Genomic DNA, 26,465 nt, shown 5'->3' on the forward strand with positions numbered 1-26,465 from the left:
GGAGGCCAATCTATGACCTTGTTTTATTTTTGTTAGTGTTATATACAGCCTGGTTATATACATCTGCAGTGTTATATACAGCCTGGTTATATACAACATTGGCAGTGTGATATACAGCCTGGTTATATACAACAGTGGCAGTGTTATATACAACATTGGTAGTGTTATATACAGCCTGGTTACATACAACATTGGCAGTGTTATTGCCAGGTTTATAGACATAAAGATTTTTACCTGATCCAATTCTGGAGCAGCATTCTACAATTGTCCATGCGGAAAACATGCAGAATCCAGATTTATGCCACCACCTGCAATGATCTGCCTTGGGCCTTGTTTATTTTCATTGCAAATAATAGTTAATGGGAAACTAATCATTTAAAAGATATTGTTTCATCTGTGGAATTTGTGGAATAAAAAAGTAAAATTAGCCAGCCACCCCTACCAACCAATCAGATTCAAGCTCCCATTGAAAATGAAAGTACTAATCATATTGGTTGCTAAGGCTTCAGTATACCTTCTCAACTACCATTAGTGTGTGTGTGTGTGTGTGTGTGTGTAGGGGGTGTGGTCAGACACTGACATCATCTTTGTGAGTTAAAATCTGATCTTCTACCATTTATTTCTATGGGTCTGTTTTTCCCCAACCCTCTCTAGATGGACAGCTCAAAATATTGGATCTTAAATAAAATGATGTTAAAATATAAATACTTTAAATGTACAACATTTACATATACAAAATTTACACATGAATCTCACAATGTAAATTAAATATATACCTCTCTGTGTTGTATACAGAGAACCACCGAGCAGACAAGTAGTGTTCATGCACTATAAGGTGGATATACTCTTTGTGGCATGATAACCAAAGCGGGTAATGGTGCTGAATCTTTAAAGAGGACCTGTCACCCCCCGTGCTGGGGTGACAGGCTCCCGACCACCCGCTAGAGCACCTTATACGTACCTGATCACGCCGGGTCCCACTTCTTGACATGGTCGGGTGACAGAGATTTCAGCACCCGCACCCCGGCGTGCGCGCTCCTGGGATGAGTCCAACTCTCATAGAGAATGACTGGTGAGTTCGGCGCAATCAAGTACGTATAGAATGCTCTAGCGGGGGGTGGGGAGCCTGTCACCCCGGCATCGGGGGTGACAGGTTCCCTTTAACACCTTAAAACACACCAAACCACTGACAGATAGTATTGAAAAATGAATGCTGTATATAAAAATGAACGCATGAAAGAATGAAAGTGGGCCTATAAATTTGGGGCATATACTATATATGGCAAATAATGGTGATACTAATACATTTATGTTGCAAAATATGAGGGTGACATTCATATCTGCCCTATATAAACATCATCATGTGCATAACTACAAAGTGAAACATGTACAAATAGAGCTGCTGAAGTGGAAAAGAAGTATACCTGTAGTGAGTACGAAGAATACAATCTAGACATGGCCCCTGCACCGACACATGTTTCAGCCTTTATCAAAGGGTCAGTGTAGTTGAATGCAGATGGCATTAAAGATGAAAAGGACTCTTCAACACAGGTAACTGAATGCAGCTCTGCTCTATTTGGCTATATGTCTAGGGCTGGCTTGACTATGAGACATGTATCAAGCAGGTGCTGGTTTGTAATTGACAACACTTGTTTTATCTGAGCAATGACCATTATTGGTTTGCTAAGTCGTTACATATCCTTGTATGCCAATGCCATGGTCCTGGCTGGTGCACATTGGTGTTGAGGCAGCTGGGGGACCCTGTCACGGTGGGCAGGCGTGGCAATACCCACCCAGCACTGCGCATGAAAAATAGGACAGTTGTGTTGTGTGAGGGTGCAGGAGCGGTACAAGGAAGGTCACAGAGTCCAGCACTTAACCAGTAGTTGATACTCTGCTTGTTTAAAACTCAGTAAAATAAAAAGATATACTGTACAGTAGGGAACTGCTCGAAGGTGGTAGTGCAAAAAATAATACAACTCTTGAGGTAGACTTTTGGTAGAGGTGAAGAAGTAGAGAAAGACTTCGTCTAGTGGGGGTGTGTAGGCGCCGTGTAGGGGCCCTTGTCTAATTAGTGCAGTACTCTGCCGAGATATACTCAAGTTTATATGGACACTGCATATATACCCGCCTTCTGCCCCACCAGTTCAGAGTCCACCAGGTAGGGTAGTACGAGTCCTAGGTCTCTATCTCCAGGTCAAGCTCCCACTGAAGATTCCCCCAAGTGGAGAGTGTTGTCAGCAAGATATTTTGCCACTTATCAACTTTGTCTTACTGGGGATCAGTCCCTCTTCCTCTCCTTTAGGAAGTGACATTTAAGAAGGATCCCAGGCATAGACAAGGGTTTAGCCAACTCATGGTTACCCCACTTCTAAAGCTTAGCACTGCATACTAGTAGTGTCAGTCTCTCGCACAAAACTAAGGCTCCTCTCACTATCCTGACTGGAACAGATCAAACTAAACTCGAAACTTCTTATCCTGTATAAGGTTGTGTGACAGGAAGAGAGAAGGATAGAGAGAGGATAGTGTAGAGCATCTGAACCTGTGATTGGACAACATATAACAGTTAGGCTAAACCTTTTACATACTACAGCTGTGCATAAGGGGAGAAAGTGAGACACCTAGTGGCTGTAGAGGAAATCACAGCTCCTAGTACTCGGTGTGTCACCTGAAAGAGATAATTTACCATGGTGGTCAAAAGCTTAGTAAATCACCTGTACTGGGACACAACACCAATATCTCTTTGCTTGGATGCATGACAGTTCTTTTTCATCATATGTTCTTTTCAGCATAATGTTGGAAACATTATATTTTGTGTTGTATTTTAAGATCCCCTTATGTGAGGCTTAACTAAAAGATTGCACATACAGGGGGGCATTTATGAAAACTGCCCCCCTTCTCCCTGGCTTACACAAGCCGTATCCTCACTTGCCCAATAGACAGGTGGGCGACAAGTTGGGGGGGGGGGGGGAGGCGTGGTGAATTGGGGACAGAGCCTATGCCGGTCTTCATAAATACCCCCTATAGTGTAAAATGTAAAGTGTTTGGAGCTCTTATACTTAAATCCACTGCTATGTCCCATGCTGACATGTGTTCAGAGGGGTCAGAAATGTTTCTATTTACTAGGTGGGTGCCATTGATTGATTTCTTTCGATTTTTTGAGGCTCCATTAAGATGCATGTGACAGATAACAATATAAATATGGATTTCTCCTGGTTGTATTCAACCATGCAAGTATCAGTAGAATGTGGTGGAACTCTTTATGCAGAGGCTACTCTGTGAGCACCTATACATTGCAGCTATTCCAGTTCATACCATTTACAGCTATAGCAATTCAATGTCCTCCTGTTTCAAGGACAGACATCTTTGCTAATACATATGAAAGCCCCAATCTGTGATGTCTGTAGGTCATTCAAGAAGAAAGCGCCAGGAGGTAGATGGTCATTTAGGATTTCATTTAATTTGTGAATATTGATGTAAAGCAATATAGAATTCATTTGCATAAAATGGATCTGGGGTGAAGTAACAGAAGTAATGGAAATTGTCCTTGTAAATGAGACCAAACTGGTTAAAATTAATATGTCTAACCCTGTTAAAATGACTGCATCCACACAGAGATAGAAGAGAAGAAATCAGTGTCATCCATTAATACAAAGAACCATGTAGACACAATGAAATCAATATTTTATACATAGCTAAAATAAATAGTCAACACATCAGTTCCAGGACCAGAGGATCCTCCGGTGGGCCCCCAGCTTTAGAACCTGCACAAACACTGACTGACATGTTGGTTCTCACTGGTTCTTTTTTGGTGGGCCCCCAGGATCATTTCCTAGGGTGGGCCCCAGATACCCCAGTCCGACACTGATCAGTTCCATGGTTGCTTTGGGAACAGCTCAGTCCAAATCTACAGACAGTAATGATGAGTAATGAGTAGATTTACCTGACAGATTTTTGAAGCCAAAGCCAGGAATGGATTTTAAAAGAGGAGAAATCTCGGTCTTTCCTTTATGACCCGTTCCCTGTTTATAGTCTGTTCCTGACTTAGGCTTAAACATTTGTTAGATAAATCTCATTCACCATTAGACTTTTCATTGATCGCATTACAACTTTTACCACATACTGCAGCTCACTGGTATAATATGAACAAACTACTAGTAATAAACATACAGTATAACTGGGTTCACACTACGTATATTTCAGTCAGTATTGTGGTCCTCATATAGCAACCAAAACCAAGAGTGAATTGAAAACACAGAAAGGCTCTGTTCACACAATGGTGAAATTGAGTGGATGGCCGCCATTTAATGGCAAATATTTGCTGTTATTTTAAAACAACGGCTGTTATATTGAAATAATGTCAGTTATTTACCGTTATATGGCGGTAAATAACTCAATTTCACCATTGTGTGAACAGATCCTTTCTGTGTTTTTAATCCACTCCTGGTTTTGATTGCAATATGAGGCCCACAATACTGACTGAAATATACGTAGTGTGAACCCAGCCTCAAGAGAGAAGACAGAAAAACTCAAAAAAGGGTACCACTAGTGTAGTATGTATAGAAGGAACCTGGCACTCACCAGATGAATATGAGCTTATTTATTCAGTGCAAGATGCATCACATTATATCAAGTACGCGTTTCAGCCAGGCATGGCCTTCACTAGCAAGTTGATGAAGGCCATGCCTGGCCGAAAGGCGTGCTTGATGTGAAGTGATGCATATTGCACTGAATAAATAAGCTCATATTCATCTGGTGAGTGCCAGGTTCCTTCTATACATACTACTGGATTGCTTCACTTTGTGAACCACCGACTAGCAGAGTGCCGCCATCCTACTCTCTACTAGTATAATATAGTTAAATCCACTTGTGAAGAGAATGACTTCCAAAACATAGTCTGAATAAAGACTAACCTGGTTGAGTTGTGCTAAATTGCAGGCACAACTCTAAAGATGGCTTGTCAATAGTTAACATACATCCGCTGCCAGGTCAGGGCAAAGATCACTAATGTCACTGTCAACTCTGATTGACCTCAGCGCAGGATATTCCTGGAATGCTCCAGAGCTGTCAATGGATACAAGCAAAGAGTCTTTCCTGAGCTAATACAGTGCAGCAAGCTGTAACACTTCCTTACTCCCCCTCTCATGCCTGAATCTGCTTGAGACTCAGCTTAAGCTGGGTTGACACTATGGGGGATATTTACTAACCAATCTAAAAACAAAATTTTGTCAAAGATGTTTTGGCATAATTTCCAATCTAATGTGTTTAGTCAAATTTATGTAAATTGTGTAATAGTATAGTAAATGTGTCTTAAAAATAATGGTCTTTTAATTAGTCTAATAAATTCACCTGGTTCGGAGAAGACGTAGCGATGCGCCAATATCTGCAACTTTTTAAAAAATTGCGTAGTTAATAAATTTAGCTAAAAAAGAATTCTGGCGCACTTCCGATCTAATTAACAACAAAAAATCTATTTCAAAAAGTCGCATCTAATTTGGATAGTCTTGTCTAAAAAAGCTTCATAAATTCATATTAGATTTATTTTGAGCGCAAACTAGATATATTAGACTAAAAACAGGCGCAGTTAGTTTGATAAATGTCCCCCAATGTTTTTTTCATCATTTTTATTTTTTCTTTTGCAAAAAATGGATGCATGTGTGTGCATCCGTTCTGATCCATTTTTCTTTTTTTTTTTTTACGTACACAAAAACGTAGTTGATCTCATTTTTGTATTCGTTAAAAAACGGATCCGTTTTGATCCATTTTTTTTATAATGGAATTCAAAACGGATGCACACACATGCATCCATTTTTTCCACTACAGATTGCAAAAACGTACTGTAAACCTAGTCTTACAGGTGTAATTCAAGCAGGAAAAGGGGAGAGAGGAGACATTCCAGATTGTAGCTTTGTACCAGAAAATAAAAAGATTTTTCTACATTCTGGAAGCACAGCTGTATATATGAAAGGTACTATGGGGGACATTTATGAAACATACTGTATGCCCCAGGCATACACCAGGGAGAAGGTGCAGAGTCGCCCCCGTACGCCCTGCTTGCCAGATGGGCGGGCTGGCGGAGCTTGCAGGGGCATGATAAGGTGGGGAGGAGGCGTGGCCTCCTCACGCACCTCATTTATCATGATCATGATCAAATTCTACACCTGCGTGGAATCAGGTGTAGATTTCGTATGCCGGGCACAGGTTCAGGTGTCCGGACGGCCGGATTCACTAAGAGGCGTGCACCTCTATGTGAATCCTGACGAGAAAAATAATAAAATGCAACTACTTCTAATATTCGTGAAGCCTTAACAAAATAAAAGACATCTGTAATGAACTGCAGTCAGTCAGTTCCATAAGAAAACTACACTTGGCCCTACTTCCTTCCCAGTATTGCATCGTATAGCTTTCCAGTTACTTTGCATTCAATGTCCCTGAAGCCAGCGTCTGTAAGGAGCTTGGTGTACTCTGATGGCATCCGTTCTTTGCCTTCTGTCTGGACCAACATTTTTAGTGAGAAAAGCTGGGAATGCACTGGGCCACTTCTGTCTTCATTTAAAAGGGCTTCAACTATCAGCACTCCACCTCCTTAGTATTACCAAGAGAAATACAGTGTCAGGTATAAGAAATATGTGACATTTCAGATTAAGCTATGTATGTATACAGTCTATGTAATCTCAACAAGGTGATGATACACACGGTGTGGGCAGTATACTCCATGAGGCCTTACATATACAGTATTTTAATAACTATTTTATTAAGTATCATATTCCTGTAAATGATAAGCTCACCAGGTCTACAAGATTGGTAAATCTTCCTCAGCAGGCTAAGGCATTTTTCTTCTGTCCAGTCATGAATAATCCTGGCCATAATATACAGGTCGGCCTCAGGAATTGGATCATTGAAGAAGTCCCCTTTAATGCAAAAGCAAAAACAATGTCAAAGTATAGGGAAACTAGCCATACAATAATGATAAATGTCAAAGTTAAACAATGTCTAAGGGAGGCATTTATTAAGTCCGGCGTTTTTTACGCCGGACGTAAAAATGCCCCCGCAGCTCCGGCACTACGGAGATTTATGTAGAGGCGGACTGCCTCTACATAAATCCCGTGCGCGCCGTTGCGCACCGCCGAAAACCTACGCCAGCTGAGGACTGGAGTAGGTTTTCGGCGTACATTTTGGCGGAACGGATGATAAATTGCGCGGACTCTGAGTCCGCGCCCTCCGTTCCGCCCACTCTCCGCCCCTTTTCCGCCCCCTTTCCGCCCCCTGGCGTACTCGGCGGAAAGTGCCGATTTGCGAATATTTTATTCGCAAATCCGCCATTTTTGCTTAAAAAAGACGCAAATCGGCACTTTCCGCCGAAAATCATCCATTCGCCGGATGATACATGTGGCCCTAAGAGTAATGCATTCAAACAGTTCATGGTTTAATAAATCCTAGACTTTTCCACTAGCTCTGGAAAAGAAAATATCTAATTCTTAATGGGCTTCCTATTTTATGACTGGGTATAAAAGCAATATCTGGGCACCAATGTCAGAGTAACATTCATTTTTTTTTTTTATAAAGCCCATGAAGTAATAAACATAGTAGCATAATGCTACCTCAGTAGCTGGTCACCATGACTTAGGGTATTGCAGAGTCTGGCTATTCTTAACCCTTTCTTAATAACCCTCACGTTTTTCTCTCTCTCCCACCAATCTTCCTCTCTTTCCCCATTTTTCAAACTATCCCCACAAACTCTAAGGACACTAGGATAATATTGGAAAAATTGGCCGTAACAACCGCTTTAAACATAACAGGATATAAATAACATAACAATAAATACCATGTTAAAGCCACATCTAGGGAGGCCTGGTAGGGCGCCATCCAGAGGCACCATGCTGAATCGAGAGATGACAACTCTGTCACCTGGCACTACAATTCCATTCTCCAAGTCCTACCCCAGTGAAAATCACACCATTGCTCAACCATTAACACCACCAAAAGCAGTAGGGGAGAACCATCCCCCTGATGGGTCCCCCTCAGAACAACTCCACTGTCATGACAATTCAAAAGCCAACACTTAGACACCAATAAAGTCAAAATATTCTTCAACGGGATAGGTGGCTAAAGCTGGTCCAGTAGGAAACTGATGCTCCACCACTTCTTATAGACCTTTAGCTCCACCCTGGTAAGTGACCTCACCTAGCCATTTCAAGCTTTCCTTATCAGTATACTAAATATTAAGTCAGTGAGGCTGGCAGAATTCCGAGCGGAGTCCACGTTGGCAATTCCGCTCTGAATTTCTGCCTGTTTTCCGCAGTGGGAAAGGGCCCCTATAGTTGAGATGGGAATACCCTTTTACAGCAGTTCCATATTGACTACCTCAGTATACACTTGGAATGTAGAATTGGGAAGACAATACACAGATTTTATAATTTTTATTTACTGCACCTTCAAGGAAATGTATCTGTTGCTCTGATTCTGTTATAAAATGTTTCTTTGCTGTTTGCACAACCTTTGGCATGTCCATAATGGTGACTGTAGACTCCTTATATGTAGATACAAACTGTTTAGCAAGACCTCCTGAACATCCTAAAAGAGAAAAAGATTTGCTTTCCTCTGTAAACTACTGGAAACTTTTTGCACAGTTCAAAACGGGTTTGGGAAGATGGCGGCCTCACATGAAAAAAATTGAGAGTTTTCTCACCTGTCCACACTCACCCATTGTCGTCCCCTGGGTCTTCTGAGTCAGCCCATTTAGTCAATCACTAGTGATTGGATGAGCAGGCTGTCACTCAATGACTGTGGAGCTGTCCCATCCCTGCAGTGCTGTCCTGTGTCAGTTCGTCAGTGATTAGCCGAGCAGGGACAGTGACAGCCCGCTCAGCCAATCACTGACTAACTTGGATGGGACAGCACCGTGGCCAGTGATTGGCTGAGTGGGTTGTCCCTCTGGAGACAAGAGTGACAGCCTGCTCAGTTAATAACTGGCCTCTTTGCTGATCTATCCAAGTAAGCCAGTGATTGGCTGAGCAGGCTGTGACTCCTGAGACAAGGGTTACAGCCCACTCAGCCAATCACTGGCTGTGGTGCTGTCCATCCCAGTCAGCCAGTGTTTCGCTGAGCGGGCTGTCACTCTCGTTTCAGGAGTGACAGCCCAGTCAGCCAATCACTGTCTGGCTGGGATATGGGCTGTCACCAAGGAAGGGATAGGAGAATAAGGACACCAGGGGAAGTACGGAAAGGTAAGTATAAATAAGAAAACTTTGAACCACATTAAAAAAACTAAACACCTTTAATTTCTTTTCCCGTTTTAGTGCGGTTCATTAAAAATTTGGTTCAGACTACCTGAACGTTACATTAAAGTTCGGGAAACCTGACGAACCAAACTTTTGAAAAGCTCACTCATCTCTGCCAATAACATATTCAAAACAATGTCAATGTAAAAGTTCTATTGATCTGTCTTACAAAATTAATTTTATATTTGTTGAAGTAGTTAGAAAAAAATATTTTTCTCATTACCTCCAAGATCATAGACTGTGTGGAATATAGAAAAGTCAAAAGCTTGGATAACGTCTTTTCCACAAATATTCCATATTGAATCCATAAAATGAATAAAAGTCAACATCTCCTCCTCTGACCTAATGTCATACAATTAGAAACACATTGGTTACATGAAGTCTTCTGTAACTTCAATTAAAAACAGGATTTTGTAATTTACAATTTACTGTTAATTTGATGGTGTGGTCACCAATGTACTTTTCACACAGTGATTGAACCAACACCCATTGTAGTCCTTAAAAATGTGAAGTTTATGTAAGTACACACTGAAAGACACCAAGCCCTCAAAATATATACAAAAAGTCAACTTTATTTCGAGCATTCATTGAATAATAACCTGCATTGCTTTATCTGTGTGTTAACTAATGGCCCTATTACTTGTTTGTCAGCCAATTAAATGTTTCGCGCAGCCATATAAATTATGGCTATTGGCTGCAAATCTTCCTGTCTCAACAAAGTATTTAAATAGCTGCATGAGTGATCCAGCAATTAAGCCTTGTAAAGACTTGAGCTACGATCTCTCTGATATACTTGTAGTGTTTCAATATTACAATATAAACATTGAATGACACAGGTAGCAACATACCACAAAATACATAATATGTGTTAAAAGAATTAGTCAAATGTATTTACATCGATATTAAATATTTAATGTGGTACATTGTGTTGACCACAAGCAAGCACCATCCGTATGTACAAACTATATAGTAAACAAATCACTGATCTCAGGGGAACCAGCTGATAAACCACTGTCAGCTGCTAGACAAAAGCACTCAATACAGTGAAGTCCTGAGTGCATTGCCCCCTGGGATATATAAGTATTCAAAAAGAGTCAGTAGAGCCTCATTTAGGAGTCTCGAACCATGGGACTAGCCAGATATCCCTCCAGGGAAGATCTTAGCCAAGGGGTGGCTCCTGTGAGAAGACCACCAAAGCCACCATATTAAGGGTACTATTACACGGAACGATAATCGACCGAATTGGCCCGATTCGGCCTATTATCGCTCCGTGTAATAAATGCAACGATCAGCCGATGACAACGATCATCAGCTGATCGTTGATATAGTTTAGACCCTATTTTTGTCGGGTGCCGACAGCGCACCGCTGCGTGTAATAGCGGTGCGTGGCCGGCGACTAACGATATACATTACCCATCCACGTTCCAGGGCTGCTCCTGCCGTCCGCTTCTCCCGGGGTCCCGCGCGCGCTCTAGCTTCACAGAGGCCTGTCAGCTGATAGGCCGCTCAGCCAATCACAGGCCGCGGCGGTCCCGGCCTGTGATTGGCTGAGCGGCCTACCAGCTGACAGGCCGCTGTGAAGCTAGAGAGCGCGCGGGACCTCGGGAGAAGCATACAGCAGGAGCAGCCCTGGAACGTGGATGGGTAATGTATAACAGTTTAGCAAGGGCTGCAAGGACATCGTTAACGATGTCCTTGCAGCTCTTGTCAAACGATTATCGGGCCGTGTAATAGGCCCAGTAAACGAGCAACGATCTAGCAGATCGCTGCTCGTTTACAGGTATTATCAGGCCCTGCTCGGCCCGTGTAATACCACCCTAAGTGGCCCTTTCAATCAATATTCAGCATAGTTTGCTTTAGCTGATCTCCCTAAGATCAGTGATCTGTTTACCACAATGGTCTACTAGGCATTGCTCCCTAGCCAGAATCCTACTCCACATTGATGAGGGGCAACACCCCAAAACAACTGTCTGTGAATGGATACCTGGCTTTATCTTTTTCCCATGTCATGTACTTGGACTAATAAACTGAGTTGGATATTGACTGAAAGGGCCACTTAAAATTGTGGTTTTGGTGGTCTTCTTACAGGTCGGCACTCGTTTACAGGTATTATCTGGCCCCTATCGGCCCGTGTAATACCACCCTAACTCTCCCTGCTATACAGTCTGTCCCTCTCTAGCTCCAACCAGTAAGTGACACGAATCTAAAATACCCTATTCTTATATTCAGAAGGTGGCATAGTTTAGCCAGCCAATCACAGTTAGGATATTACAACATAAACATGTCCTGCACTTAAGGTTACATTCCAGCATTATAAAACTAAGACTTTAGAAGTGCTCTACTCTCAAAAAAATCAGAATAGAAAAATTTGCTAATGTAATAATCCCAAACAGTCCCAAAAGGCAACTTTAAGTGCGGGAGACGTTCTTGTTGTACTGACATACTGTAGCTTGTTTCTAGAGCCTCATTTAAGACTCTCAAAACACATAACTGGCCAGATATTCCTCCAGGGAAGGGCCCAGACAAGATTTTGCCTTATCCTCTAACTATATTGCTGCTCTCTGTGCACCGGACTCTGGCTAGTTATCTGACTGCGCTTTTGTATAAACCTCCGAACACATTGCTGCTACCTGTGTATGGACTTCTGGCTGACTGCTGACCCCGCTTGTCTAAACCACTTCACCGCAAACTGTGTACCGACCTCTAACTGACCACTGACCAAGGTTAGTCTCTTGTACTTTTGTCTACATCCAGTGTTGTTATTGCTATTGGGCTCCAACCCAGACAAGACCGTTACAGTTAGCTTTTAGGTGAAGTTAGTTAGGAAGGGAACCCCAAAAGGCCTTGTTAGGGCTAAATGTATAAAAAAACATATATTTAGAAGTTGTTGTGAAACAGGCAGTGTGTTTAAACATCTACTGATAGTGTTTACGGCTGTATACTGTGATTGCGGGATAATACCTGTTATCTTGCTACTACTGATACGTACGCAAGTACGTACCGCTAGACTGAAACGTTTGCTTCTACTTTACGTTCGTAATTTGTTCAAGAATGTTTGGTGAAAACGAATCCGGGATCCGAACCAAACATTGGGATGTTCGCTCATCACTAGTATTAGATACACCCAGGCATGCTTCCCTTGCTGTCCCATATGAGTTCCAGAGGTGTTGACACCATTTCCTGAGGTGTCATAGTGCACTTGGTGACCTCTGAGTGGTCGAATATTGATTTCCAGGTCCCAAGTATTTTTCTCCCGTAGACTATAATGGGATTTGATACCAGTTCGAATATACGAATACCGAGAGGTATTCAAATCGAATTTCGAACTATCCAATATTTCACTATTCGCTCATCTCTATTAATAATGCATATGAATCGTATACATAATAAAAATACAGCACTGTTATCATTTCTAGGTATTGAAGTTAATAAAGTCCATTTAGGCACCGATCGATTGCAGTTGTGGATGTGACAAGCCCATTGGGGTTTAATCATAGGAACAAATTTAATGTGTTTAAGGCACCTTGGCACTTTGGAGCTTTCCTTTCCAGCACTTCTTTAAAGGGGTTATCCAGCGCTACAAAAACATGGCCACTTTCTTCCAGAGACAGCACCGCTCTTGTCTCCAGCTTGGGTGGGGTTTTACTGCTCAGTTCCATTGAAGTGAAAGAAGCTTAATTGCAAACTGCACCTGAACTGGAGAGTCGTGTTGTCTCTGAAAAAAAGTGGCTATGTTTTTGTAGCACTGGATAACCCCTTTAACCCCTTAGTGACCGCCATGCTGACTTTTAACGGCGGCCACTAATGGGCTTTATTCCGATGCGTACGCCTTTTAACGGCGGGCGCATCGGAATAAATTACCACCCGGCGGCGGCTGCAGGATGGGGGATCAGCGGTCAGTGTGACAGCTGACCCCCTCCTGTAACTGCCCGGAGTGGAGGATTCTCCTCTCTGGGCAGTTTAACCCGTTAAATGCCGCTGTCAAAGCATGACAGCGGCATCTAACGGGTTCCGGTTTGTACCGGACGGCGCCGCAGGTCCACTTACGCGATCGGAGGTCCCGCGTCCTCGTCCAGTCCCTCCAACGTCTCCATGGTAACTCCGGGGGCCTAATGAAGGCCCCTGGGCTTACCATGGATAAGCCATCCTGCTGACAGGGGTGGCTGTGCTACTGCCTGTCAGCAGGATGGTCACATGACATAATACACTGTACTGCAGAAGCAGTACAGTGTATTGTATACTGTGATCTAAGTCTTACACTAGAGTAAAAAAGTTAAAAAAAGTGCATCAAACACAATCCCCCCAGCCCCCCCCCCATAATAAAAATGCATTACATTCCCCATACACTATAAAACATTACATAAAAGTGATCAAAAACACAAATCCTATACATATTTGGTATCGCTACGTCCGTAACGACCCAATCTATAAAACGATATTAATAATTATATCGCACGACACACGCTGTAAAAAAATAAATAAAAAAACAGTACCAGAATAGCAGTATTTTATCAATCTGCTTTAGAAAATACGTCATAAAAGAGATCAAAAAGTCATATACATATAAAACTTGGTATCAATAGAAACTACAGATCTTCCCACAAAAAATAAGCCCAAAATCAGCTCTGTCGCACAAAAGATAAGATTGCTATGGATCTTGCAATGTGGCGACAGTTTTTGTGGGTTTTTGCTAGGAAGATAGTTTCTATTGCGCCAAAGTGGCAATAGTTAAAAAAACCTACACAAATGTGGTATTGCCGTAACCGTAGTGATCCAGAGAATACATGTATTATGTTATTAGTGACCGCCGCTACGGATTTTTACGGCGATCACTAATGGGCTCTATTCTGCTGCCATCAGCTCTTTATGGCGATGGTGCAGAATAGTGCAGCAGCGCCGGTAATGCCCGCAGCCCCCTCCTCTCAGCTACCGGAGGTCGCTGAGAAGTTGGGGCAGAGTGTGGGCTCAGTCCCGGCCACCCCGCACCGACGATCGCCGTTATTACCAGTATAACGGCAGCCACCGGTAACGGGCACTGCATGCTTTCATCTCCTCTCACCGTTAATCCACAGTGAGAGGAGATGAATGCCCCCCCCCCGTCCCCCCCGGAATAACCTTAGTGTTCACAGTGAGTAATTCCTTAGGGTACAAACACTCTTGCCGTATCCGCAGCGAGTTTCTCGCTGCGTATTCACAGCGAGACTCGCTGAGGATCCCGGCCCTGTGTACTCAATGGCAGACAAAGTCGCGAGTTTGTCCAAAGGCCGACCTGTTAACCCCCCGGCCGACGGAGACTTTACATCACATAGTCCCGACTATACATCACCTGGTCCTTCGCTGATTCCAGGCACGTCCCGCTCAGCCAATCAGTGCGCTGCCCCACCGCAGCACTGATTGCCTGAATGGGCAGTGAAGACGTTGGGAGCCCCATAGCCGGGATCAGGTGACGTATAGTCTCTGGCGGCCGGGGAGTTAACGGGGCGAGCTGCGGACAAACTCGCAGCAGGGATGTACATCCCTGCTGCGAGTTTGTCTGCCATTGAGTACACATGGCTGGGATCCTCAGCGAGTCTCACTGCGAATACGCAGCCAGAAACTCGCTGCGGATACGGCAAGTGTGTTTATACCCTTAAAAAAAAGATCAAACTCTCATTCTCTCCACCACCAGAGGTGGCGGAGAGCATGGGGCAATGATCAGGGACTAGCCGATGTGGTCCTGGCACAAGTGATCAGCGGTATATACTATATACCACTGATCACTTGTTCCAAATGCTTCCGGCACTTTTTGTCCCGTCACCAAAAATCATTGGTAACAGGATAAAAAGTCAAGTGCCCTGGATTACCTGTAACCACCTCGCATTACCTGTAACCACCTTGCATTACCTGTAACCACCTCGCATTACCTGTAACCACCCCAGATTACCTGTAACCACTCCGCATTACCTGTAACCACTCCGCATTACCTGTAACCACCCCAGATTACCTGTAACCACCCCAGATTATTCATAACCACTCCAGTTTACCTGTAACTGCTCAGATTACCCGTAACCACCCCAGATAGCCAGTAAACACCCCCAGATTGCCTTTAACCACCCCAGATTGCCACAGGCTACCCATAATCACTACAGATTACCACAGATTGCCCGTAACCACCGCAGATTGCCCGTACTCACCCCAGAATGCCTGTCACTCCTCCCCCAGATTGCCCATCACCACCCCAGTTTGCCTGTGACCCCCCCCCCCCCCAGATTGCCCGTCACCATACCAGATAGCCGGTAAACACCCCCAGATTGTCCGTTACCACCCCATATAGCCAGTACACCCCCCCAGATTGTCCGTTACCACCCCATATAGCCAGTAAACACCCCCAGATAGCCGGTAAACACCCCCAGATAGCCAGTAAACACCCCCAGATAGCCAGTAAACACCCCTAGATAGCCAGTAAACACCCCCAGATTGCCCATAAACACCCCAGATTGCCACAGACTGCTCGTACCACCCCAGATTGCCCATAAACACCCCAGATAGCAAGTAAACACTCCCAGGTTGCCCGTCACTACCCCAGATTACCTGTAATCTCATTTAAAAAAATATATTTTAGCACCTGCGTTATTCTAATAACCGATACTAGCTGCGGTTTTGCACCAGCAAAATGATGCTCCTTCCCTTCTGAGACCTGCTGCATGCCCACACAGTGGTTTATGCCCACATATGGGGTACCGTTGTACTCAGGAGAACATGCTTTACAAATTTTGCAGTGCATTTTCTCTCCTGTTTCTCGTGAAATTGAGAAATTTCAAACTAAACAAACATATTATTTCTAATTTTGAATCCTTTCCTCTAATACCTGTGGGGTCAAAATGCTCACTGCACCCCAAGATGACTTCTTTGAGGGGTGCCCTTTCCAAAATGGGGTGACTTTTGGGGGGTTTCTCTTCTGCAGACAATACAGGGGCTCTGCAAACGCACCTGGCACTCAGAAACTTCTTCAGAAAAATCTGTACTGCAAATGCTAATTGGCGCTCCTTCCCTTCTGAGCCCCGCTGTGTGCCCATACAGTGGTTTATGCTCACATATAGGGTACCGTTGTACTCAGGAGAACCTGCGTTACAGATTTTGGGGTGCGCTTTCTCTCCCTTTCCTTGTAAAGTTGAGAAATTTAAAACTAAACAAACATATTATTGGAAAAATTCTAGTTTTTCATTTTTACTGTCTAATTTTGAATACTTTCCTCTAATACCTGTTGGGTCAAAATGCTCACTGCACCCCAAGATGACTTCTTTGAGGGGTGCCCTTTCCAAAATGGGGTGACTTTTGGGGGGGGGGTTCTCTTCTGCGGACACTACAGGGGCACTGCAAACGCACCTGGCGGTTGGAAACTTGTTCAGCAAAATCTGCACTGAAAATGCTAATTGGCGCTCCTTCCCTTCTGAGGCCCGCTGTGTGCCCATACAGTGGTTTATGCCCACATATGAGGTACCGTTGTACTAAGGAGAACATGCGTTACAGATTTTGGGGTGCTTTTTCTCTCCTTTTCCTTGTGAAGTTGAGAAATTTCAAACTAAAGGAACATTTTATTGGAAAAATTTGAGTTTTTCATTTTTACTGTCTAATTTTGAATACTTTCCTCTAATACCTGTGGGGTCAAAATGCTCACCGCACACCAAGATGTATTCTTTGAGGGGTGCACTTTCCAAAATGGGGTGACTTATGGGGGGTTTCACTCTGCTGACACTACAGGGGCTCTGCAACCGCACCTGGCGCTCAGAAACTTCTACAGCAAAATCTGCACTGAAAATGCTAATTGGCGCTCCCTTCCTTCTGAGCCCGGCTGTGTGCCCATACAGTGGTTTATGCCCATATATGGGGTATCGTTGTACTCAGAAGAACCTGTGTTACAGATTTTGGGGTGTCTTTTCTCTCCTGTTCCTTGTGAAATTGAGAAATTTCAAACTAAACATACATATTATTGGAAAAATTTTAGTTTTTCATTTTTACTGTCTAATTTTAAATACTTTCCTCTAATACCTGTGGGGTCAAAATGCTCACCACACCCCAAGATGTATTCTTTGAGGGGTTATCTTTCCAAAATGGGGTGACATTTGGGGAAGTTTCACTTCCCTGGCACTACAGTGGCTCTGCAAAGGCACCTGGCGCCTGAAAACTTGTACAGCAAAATCTGCACTGAAAATGCTAATTGGCGCTCCTTCCCTTCTGAGCCCCGCTGTGTGCCCATACAGTGGTTTATGCCCCCATATGGGTTACCATTGTACTCAGGAGAATCTGCGTTACAAATTTGGGGTGCTTTTTCTCTCCTGTTGCTTGTGAAAATGAGATACTTTAATCTGAACGAACATATTATTTGAAAATTTCTATTTTCCATTTTTTTCCGCCCTAATTGTGAATACTTTCCTCCAGCCCCTGTAGGGTTAAAATGCTCATTATACCCCTAGATTAATTCTTTAAGGTGTATAGTTTCCAAAATGGGGTCATTTATGGGGGTTTCAAGTATACAAGCCTCCTAAACACACTTCAAAAAAGAACTGGTCCCTAAAAAAATTAGTTTTGGAAATTTCATGAAAAATTGGTAATTTGCTGATACATTTCTAAGCCCCGTAACACCGAAGAAAAGTAAAATATGTTTTGAAAAATGAGCCTGGTCATTAAGGCTCAAATAGGCTTGGTCCCTAAGGGGTTAATGACTTATTTGTATATATATATATATATATATATATATATATATATATATATATATATCTGTATATATATTTTACTATGAGTTCAATAGTCTCCAGAATTATTCAAAATTTTTAAAATAATATAGAAGACCCTTGGTTAATATGCAAAACCTTACTCTAAACAGTTATTGTTGCAAGCTGCTATGCGTACAATTTACCTGTACAACGCTTCAAATGATTCTTTTGTAGATAAACCAAGAGCCCTTTCATACTGACTTTTTCCTTCCCTAAAATAAAAAGGGCACAGTATTAGGTTAGATGTATAGTTGCCAGACATTTTATTACTCACATTTTAAGTCCAATAATCTGGCATTTCCTTTTCTGTACAAACATCGTCACATTTTATTGTATATTCAAGCATGAAAGTTAAATCTCCAATATAAAAAAATGTCAATTTGGCATTTTAGAAAATTTCTGCTAAAATCAAAACTTATTGCTTTTCACTTATTTTATCAATTTTTTAAAGGTGCACTTATTGATTTGTAGATTAAAATTAATAGCCCCCCCCAGCTCTGCCCGAGGAAACAGGGGGGCATAGAACAAATGTTAAATGTGTGTGTGTGTATATAGCTGTCGATCTGCCCCGATGCCCAAACTATGCAGCTCACGCAGTCAGTGGGTGATGAGAGTGGGGACTTGCAAGGGGGGTTGGAAGAGATGTCTTATGATGACAATGAGACACAGTTGTCAGACAGTGAGGTTGTTGTCATGGATGTAACTCAAAGTGAAGTGGGGGGCAGAGTGAGGAATCGGAGGAAGAGCTGGTAGACGAGGACGAGGTGACTGACCCGAGCTGGGTGGATAAGCCCAGTGACAGTGCTTCTGAGGAGGAGGCAAGTTAACCTGCAGGACCAGTTGGAAGAGGAAGAGGGGTAGGCAGAGGGAGAAACAGGGGCAGAGCGAGTAGATCAGCAACTGTTTCACGGAGTCAAACTTCCGTGGCCAGGCCTAGATGTTCCCAAGTCTGGAGGTTTTTTTTAAAGAAAGTGCGGATGACCGACGGACTGTAGTGTGAAACTTGTGCCACACCAGGATCAGCAGGGGAGCCACCACTACCAGCCTAACCACTACCAGCATGCGCAGGCATATGAGTGCTAAACACCCCACTCAATGGAACCAAGGCCATTCAGTGAGTGCAAGTCGCACCCCTGCTCCTTCCCCTGTGTCACATGCTGGCTCTGTCAGTCCCCCTGCCCAGGCCCCAGGCACGAGTGCCTCCCGCCCGACACGCACCTCTTCACCTCCACTATGCTCCACACCCTCCAGCAAGGTGTCCAAGCGCAGCGTTCAACTGTCCCTGCAGCAGACCTTTGAACGGAAGCGCAAATACACTGCCACTCACCCGCATGCACAAGCCCCAAATGTGCACATAGGCAAACTGCTGAGCTTGGAGATGCTGCCCTATCGGCTGGTAGAGACAGAGGCTTTTAGGAACCTCATGGCGGTTGCTGGCCCTCGGTACTCTGTCCCCAGCTGCCACTACTTTTCACGTGCCGTCCCAGCCCTACACCAACACATGTTGGATAACATCATCCGTGCCCTGACCAACGCGGTCAGTGACGAGGTCCACCTAACCACGGACACGTTGACAAGTGCTGGCAGGCATGGACACTATATCTTCCTGACAGCACATTGGGTCAACTTGGTGGAGGCTGGGACAGCTCAGGTGCTGCCCACACCGAGGATTGCGGGGCCTACCTCGGTCGAGGTCTCTCATGAGTTGTATACCTCTTTCTCCCTCTCTTCATTCTAATCCTTCTCTATTACCCTCCACGAGCACGTCGCCTCCATTTCGTAGCGCTAGCTGCATCAGCACTGCTGTGGGTAACCGCCAACAGGCAGTGTTGATACTGCTGAGCTTAGGCGACAAGAGGCACACGGACCAGGAGCTGTTGCAGGGCATCACGGCGCAGACAGATCTTTGGCTCGCGCCACGGAGCCTCAAACCAGAAGCCTCAAACCAGGCATGGTTGTGTGTGACAACATGCGGAACCTGGTGGCGGTTCTGCAACTCGGCAGCCTCACACATGTACCATGCCTGGCCCACATGTTCAACCTAGTGGTGCAGCGGTTCCTTAAGACCTACCCCAATTTGGCTGACTTGCTCACCAAGGTAGTCAGGTCAGTCAGCTACCTCAAATCTACAATGAGGAGAGGACGTGGATGTCTGCTATCTGTCAGGTACTGGGCCACTTTGAGGAGTCAACACAGATGGTCAGCAGTGACGCCGCCATCATCAGCCTCACCATCCCGCTGCTGTGTCTGCTTCAAACCTCCCTGCTTAGCCTGAAGTCTGAGGCTTTGCCTTCGTCTCAGGAGACGGGTGAAGAACATTCGCCGCTAGATAGCCAGACCACCCTGACATCAGTTTCTCACCACGGAGTAGAGGATGAGGAGGATAAAGAAGAGGAGCAGACTGCTGCCGCGACTAAAGAGGGTACTAATGCTCAATCCTTAGTTGTTGAGCGTGTATGGCCTGAAGAGGAGGAATTGGTGGAGGTGGAGGAGGAAATTGAGCCTATTGAGGAGAGGGGGTTCTTGCGTGTTTGGACCCTGGCGCACATAGCTGACTTTATGTTAGGCTGTCTTTCCCGTGACCCTTGGGTTAAATTTTTTTTGGACAAGACCGATTACTGGGTGTTCACCCTCCTGGACCCTCGGTACAAACATAACTTTTCCACTCTCATTCCTGCCGAGGAACGCAGTATAAGAGTCAATCAATATCAACAGGCCCTGGTGCAGAAGCTGAAAATGTACTTCCCATCTGACACCACTAGCGCCAGAGGAGGTAGTTCTGTGGTCCAAAGAGTGGAGTAGAGGAGGGGTGGAGCAGGCAGCTTGTCAAGGGGCAGGGGAACACTCTCCAAGGCCTTTGACAGTTTCATGGCACCCCAGCAAGACTATGTCAACCGTCCCCAGTCTAGACAGAGTAGGTGGGAGGCCTTCAGAAAGATGGCGAGGGAGTACCTTGCTGACCATACCAACGTCCTTCCCGATCACTCTGCTACATACAACCCAAACTGGCCCAAACTGGCGCTTTACGCCTTGGAGGTGCTGGGCTGCCCTGCCGCTAGCGTGTTGCAGAGCGGGTCTTAAGTGCAGCTGGTGCGTGCAGCTGGTGCCATCACTGATAAACGCACCTGCCTGTCAACTGGCATCGCTGACAAAGCCTGGATTTCAACTGAATTCAACTGTCCACCCGGGGAAAGCAGCTCAACATGAAGATTCTTGGTATCTCCTCTCCTCCTCCTCTTCCTCCTCCACCTTCAATTCTCAGCCAACAGCCAAGTCTTCTTCGGCCATGCTGTGTCTGGCCTAATTTTTGGGAGACTGACTTGCCTACTCACTCACTTTTAGTGGTTCTCTGTGTGCTCACTGCCATGCTGTGTCTGGCCTAATTTTTGGGAGGCTCACGTACTTCCTCACTCACTTTTAATGGTTTTCTGTGTGCTCACTGCCCAGCTGTGTCTGATCTAATTTTTGGGAGGCTCACTTGCTTCCTCACTCACTTTTAATGGTTCTCTGTGTCCTCATTGCCATGCTGAGTTTAGCCTAATTTTTGGGAGGCTCACTTGCTACCTCACTCACTTTTGATGGTTCTCTGTGTCCTCACTGCCATGCTCTGACGTCACTACGTTTGCGGAGGAGCGGGACTTGTTGCTGGGGGCCCACTGATCGCTTCCCCGGCAACCAGACAGCTGTGTTATCTTTTTTTTTTTTGTGTAGCCGTGGCCAAGGCCTCACCCCCCCGGTCGATCAGCATCCTTAAGGGTGACTGACAGCCGTCAGCACCTGCGTTCCTGTTCACTATAAATCTTAGCCCCTGGTCTCACTCCAATTTTTTGGGAGACTCACTTGCTTCCTCACTCACTTTTAATGGTTCTCTGTGCTTACTGCAATGCTGTGTCAGGCCTAATTTTTGGGAGGCTCACTGGCTACTGCTTCTACCTTTTTCACTCTGACCTCGCCGCCATGCTGTGTCAGGCTTAATTTTGGGGTGGTTCATATGCTACCTCTGTTTAAATGGTTTCCTGTGTTCTCAACGCAATGCTGTGCTAGGCTAAATATTGGGGTCGTTCATATGCTACCTCTGTTTTTAATGGTTCTCTGTGTCCTCACCGCCATGCTGTGTCAGGCTAAGTTTTTGGGTGGTTCATCATGTACTACCTCTGTTTCAATGGTGCCCTGTTTTCTCACTGCTGTGCTGTGTCAGGCTGAGTTTTTGGGTGATTCATATGCCTCTGTTTTAACCAGGCTGTTGCCCATGATTTGGCATAATGGTGCGATTAGGCAGCCTAAGAGGCATTCATACATGCTGCCCCTGCTGTTTCCTGTCCGTTTCCATTGTGTTTCCATCATTTTCTGAGGTTGACAGGTTTTCACACGACCTTCCCTCTACCAAACTTGGGTCCCCTGCAAAAATGCTCGAGTTTCCCATTGACTTCAATGGGGTTTGTTACTCAAAACGGGCACTCGAGTATCTGGAGATATTTGTCTTGAGTAAGGAGCACCCGAGCATTTTAATACTCGTTAATCACTAACCTTATCTTGTCCAAGTATGGTGTAGAGTATGCAATCGACTGAAACCTCTCTCAAATGTATGAGTGTATCTCATTTACATATACCAGCAACAAAGGAAAGTTTTTATAGTGTGCAGTTTTACTATTTCTTATATATTTGAACACACAGTACCTTACAGCTTGCGGTAAGAACTGAAAGTACAGATATAGGGAATTAGAGTAGTACATTATCATGTAATACAGTGTCCTAGGGCTTGACTTCACCATGTATAGAGTGGAAACATCAGTATTAGAATAATAGCCTGAAATAAAATAAAATATCAGTACGACAGCTGTCTTTCACACAACAGCATCAAACATTGTATGTACCATGTGAGTATCCATTTTGTCAATTAATATTCGATCATATTATTTGAAATAAAGACATATTCTTATTCAGGATAAAAATCACAAGGTGACCCCACTCTGTACCGCACCACTTGGAGACCATTAATCAAAGCAGGCACTAACCAATCAACCTTACCAGCTGTTTAGCCATTTAGATGCCTCTGTCAAAACAGATAGCGACGTCAAAATGTTGTTAAAAAATCTTTTATTGGTTGTCCGGTGGGGGAGGGGCAGCTTCCTAGGAGGCTTTCATTGTAATTGTACTGAGTTGGGGAAGCTAGATAACATGTCAGTTCTACCACAGGGCGAATTGCAGTAAGACGAAACAACATTTTTCATTTTCATAATCATTTTTTGCGTCATGATCCGTACTTTCTATTATTACCCTGATTGCGCATATGCGACTTTTTGATCGCTTTTTATTACAATTTTTCTGGATTTGATGCGACCAAAAATGCGCAATTTTGCACTTCGGAATTGTTTTGCGCTTATGCCGTTTACCATGAGGGATCATGAATTAAATAAATTAATATTTCAGGTGATTACACATGCAGCGATACCGAACATGTTTATTTATTTATTTTTATTTATAAAATGGGAAAAGGGGGGAGATTTGGACTTTTATTAGGGAAGGGGATTTTTTATTAATAAAAACACTTAATTCTTTTTTTACATACAGTAATTAGAAGCCCTCAGGGGGACTTCTATATCAACAGCAATGATCTCCCATTGAGATCAATGCTGTGTATATAACAGAGCCCCGATCCATCAGATCGGTGCCCTATTATAATGGTCTGCTTCAGACCATCTACATAGATTGCCGAGCCGGGATCAGAATAATTTGAATAGTTAATTAGCCGGCCGCGGCGGCTAATACCCGTGGTCCCTGGCTGCACATAGCAACCGGGGACCGTGGGCTACAGAGAGGGCTCACGCGCGGAGCCCTCTCTGTTCCCTCTTAATGGCCGCATGACGGGTATACCCGTCATGCGTCGTTAAGGGGTTAAAGGCATTATCCTGCATTAAAAAGAAATGCAGCTACTTTCTTATAAAAACAGACCCACACCTGTTTGTGTGTGGTATTGCAGGACTGCTGCATTCATTGCAACAGAACAGATCTGCAAAAAGCACACCCAAACTGAAGACATAAGTGGTGCTGCTTCTGGAAGAAAGGCTGGATAACACCTTTCGCCTGTGCTGGCTATTTAACCATTTAGATGCCACTGTCAAAACTGACAGCAGCATTTAAAAGGCACTGCCAAGTCGCTGGTGATGAAGTGGTTTGGATTAGCTTCCTGCAATGATATCACAGGGAGCCAAGGCTGCCCCCTGACTCTGAACCACACTGAACCTAAGGAGCACAAAGATAATGAATTAATGCAGTACATCGGTACTGCATTGTTCATTATGAGCAGTCAAGTTATTGCTTATAAAGCTTTGCAAAATAGAAATAAATTAATCCCATATTAAAATTTAAAATTGCCCCCCCCCCCTTCTTATTTTTCAAATAAAAAAAAAAAAATGTATATGTATTGTCACATGTGGAATTGCCTGAACTGTTAAATTATCACATTCCCGATCATGGCACAAAAATAAGAATAGATAATGTGTAATATTTTAACACACAGGAATCATGTAAACCCCCTCCAATTTTTTTTTTTTTTAATTATTTTACGTTATCTTAAAGATGGGTTTCATATTCAGTATCACAAAGTTTCATGGAAAAATCAAGTGTGTGATTACAAAGTACGATAAGTCTTGCAAAAATAAGCCCTCGTATGCTTCTGTAAATGGAGAAACATTGACTACAATGTAAGAAGGTTGAGTTACCTTCACTGGTTTTCAAGTCAACTTTTAAGAGCTCCAGTCCAACACAAGCATCAAGCAGTCGCTCCATTCCATCTACACTGGTACTCAAGCGGGAAGCTATTGCAACTGCCGATATTGGTTCCTGTACTTCATGTAGTAAATCAAATACTCCCAGCTCACATGCTGTAAAGATAGTCTACAAGGAAAGAAGCAAAAAAAACTGTACTACCTACAAGTACTAGAATCATGTAAAAGTATGTCACATGGTGAAAAATCACTAGGGTAATTTATTACTTTATGACTGGTGGGGGTGTGACCTCTTTGACCCAAGCCAATATTGGTTATAAAGGGGTCTGCATTTGTTCCCTTTACCATTTTTTACCTGCACAGTGACATTTCTGCCCACTCATCTGTGTAGGGAAATATAGACAACCCTATTATTTTGAATGGGGCTGTGTTGCAGTTCCCTACACAGAATGGGGATTGGGGGTCTTTGTGCAGGGAGGGAAAAAACAGTAAAGGAGACCCAAAGTAAGACTTGTGCCATGTCCTTTTTCTTCTAATGATTTTTTGGGTCCCAGGGGTATCCCTCAAACAATAAAACAAAGGTATATGCTAGTGATATGCTCTTACATCATAAGATAGGCCCTGTCTTTGAGCCCTGAGGGCATATAAGCATTGTAGGGGATTCCCTGCCTCTAAAAACCCAGAGAGTGGCTGCTATTTTAGTGGATTTGAACCATCATCTGAATGGCCACCATGTGATACTGCAGGGGAAATGACTGGCTGGCCACAACCTTCCCCAAAATACTGTGATGCAAACAGTAAGACTGGATATAAAAAGCTTCTAGAGGTTAAAGAGTCTGCATACAAATGCACACAGCTGTTAATGTTCTACGAAAGAATTTACAATTGTAAAGAAGCTCATAAATTCTTACCTTTGAAACTGCAAATCCATCCATATAGTCAAGAAGTTTTCGTGGATATTCCATTTTTTCCAAGGAGCTCATGTTGGTGATGGCAGAGTCAGTCAGCTTTCCAACTAGATGTGTTATTCCAGAGAAGAACTAGTATCAGGCTGGTTCTTTTTAACTGTTTATGAAGACCTTAGCTCCACTTCTGGTCTTGGATCAAAGATAACGCCATGGGGGCGTTCTTCCCCCTTCAGTTATTGAATATCTAAAAGCCAGGAGCAGGCTAGTTGGTGATTATTTGTTTTCCTCTGTTATTCACCTTTGGACAGGACATAATATACTGTATTTTATGTAGTATTGTGCAAGCTCTGCTCTGTCTGTGTTTTATGCTCCTATGTTTTGGAGCTTTTTTTGTAATTCCTATTTATTTATTTCTTTTAAACTGTGATAAGAAGATTGAAGAATAAAAACCAAGAGCAATTCCTGACATTGCATACAATTATTGCAATTAAAAACCTAAACATGTGAACACACATCTGGCATATGGAATATACAGTGGTTTGCAATAAATTAGAATATCAATATCAATATCATTTTTTTTCCTGTAATTCAATTCAAAAAGTGACCTCATATATTATATAGAGTCATTACATACAGAGTAAACTTTTTCAAGCATTTATTTCTGTTAATGTTAATGATTATGGATAAGTAAAACCCAAAAGTCAGTATTTCAGACAATTAGAATATTATATAAAACCAACTGAAAAAAAAAATGTTTTTAACACAGAAATGTCGACCAAATGAAAAGTCTGTACA

At 43.5% G+C, this 26,465-nt stretch overlaps 1 protein-coding gene across 2 annotated transcripts; it reads right to left on the reverse strand.

The window, feature by feature from the left end:
* Positions 1 to 4,749: 4,749 nt before the first annotated feature.
* LOC138767606 (acetylserotonin O-methyltransferase-like) lies at positions 4,750 to 25,832 on the reverse strand. Of its 2 annotated transcripts, XM_069945223.1 has the most exons (8): positions 25,674 to 25,832; positions 24,757 to 24,931; positions 22,712 to 22,841; positions 18,178 to 18,246; positions 9,505 to 9,623; positions 8,434 to 8,574; positions 6,789 to 6,911; positions 4,750 to 6,585 (listed from the first exon to the last, which is right to left on the reverse strand). In XM_069945223.1, the coding sequence occupies exons 1-8, from the start codon at positions 25,743 to 25,745 to the stop codon at positions 6,374 to 6,376; spliced, it is 1,041 nt and encodes a 346-aa protein (XP_069801324.1). In that variant the 5' UTR covers positions 25,746 to 25,832; the 3' UTR covers positions 4,750 to 6,373. The 2 variants fall into 2 exon arrangements, with proteins under 2 accessions (XP_069801324.1, XP_069801325.1); XM_069945224.1 differs by lacking the exon at positions 22,712 to 22,841 and having other exon boundaries at positions 18,171 to 18,246.
* Positions 25,833 to 26,465: the final 633 nt, after the last annotated feature.

Source organism: Dendropsophus ebraccatus, chromosome 11 (genome assembly GCF_027789765.1).
Source record: "Dendropsophus ebraccatus isolate aDenEbr1 chromosome 11, aDenEbr1.pat, whole genome shotgun sequence".
In the NCBI taxonomy this organism is placed as follows: Eukaryota; Metazoa; Chordata; class Amphibia; order Anura; family Hylidae; genus Dendropsophus; species Dendropsophus ebraccatus.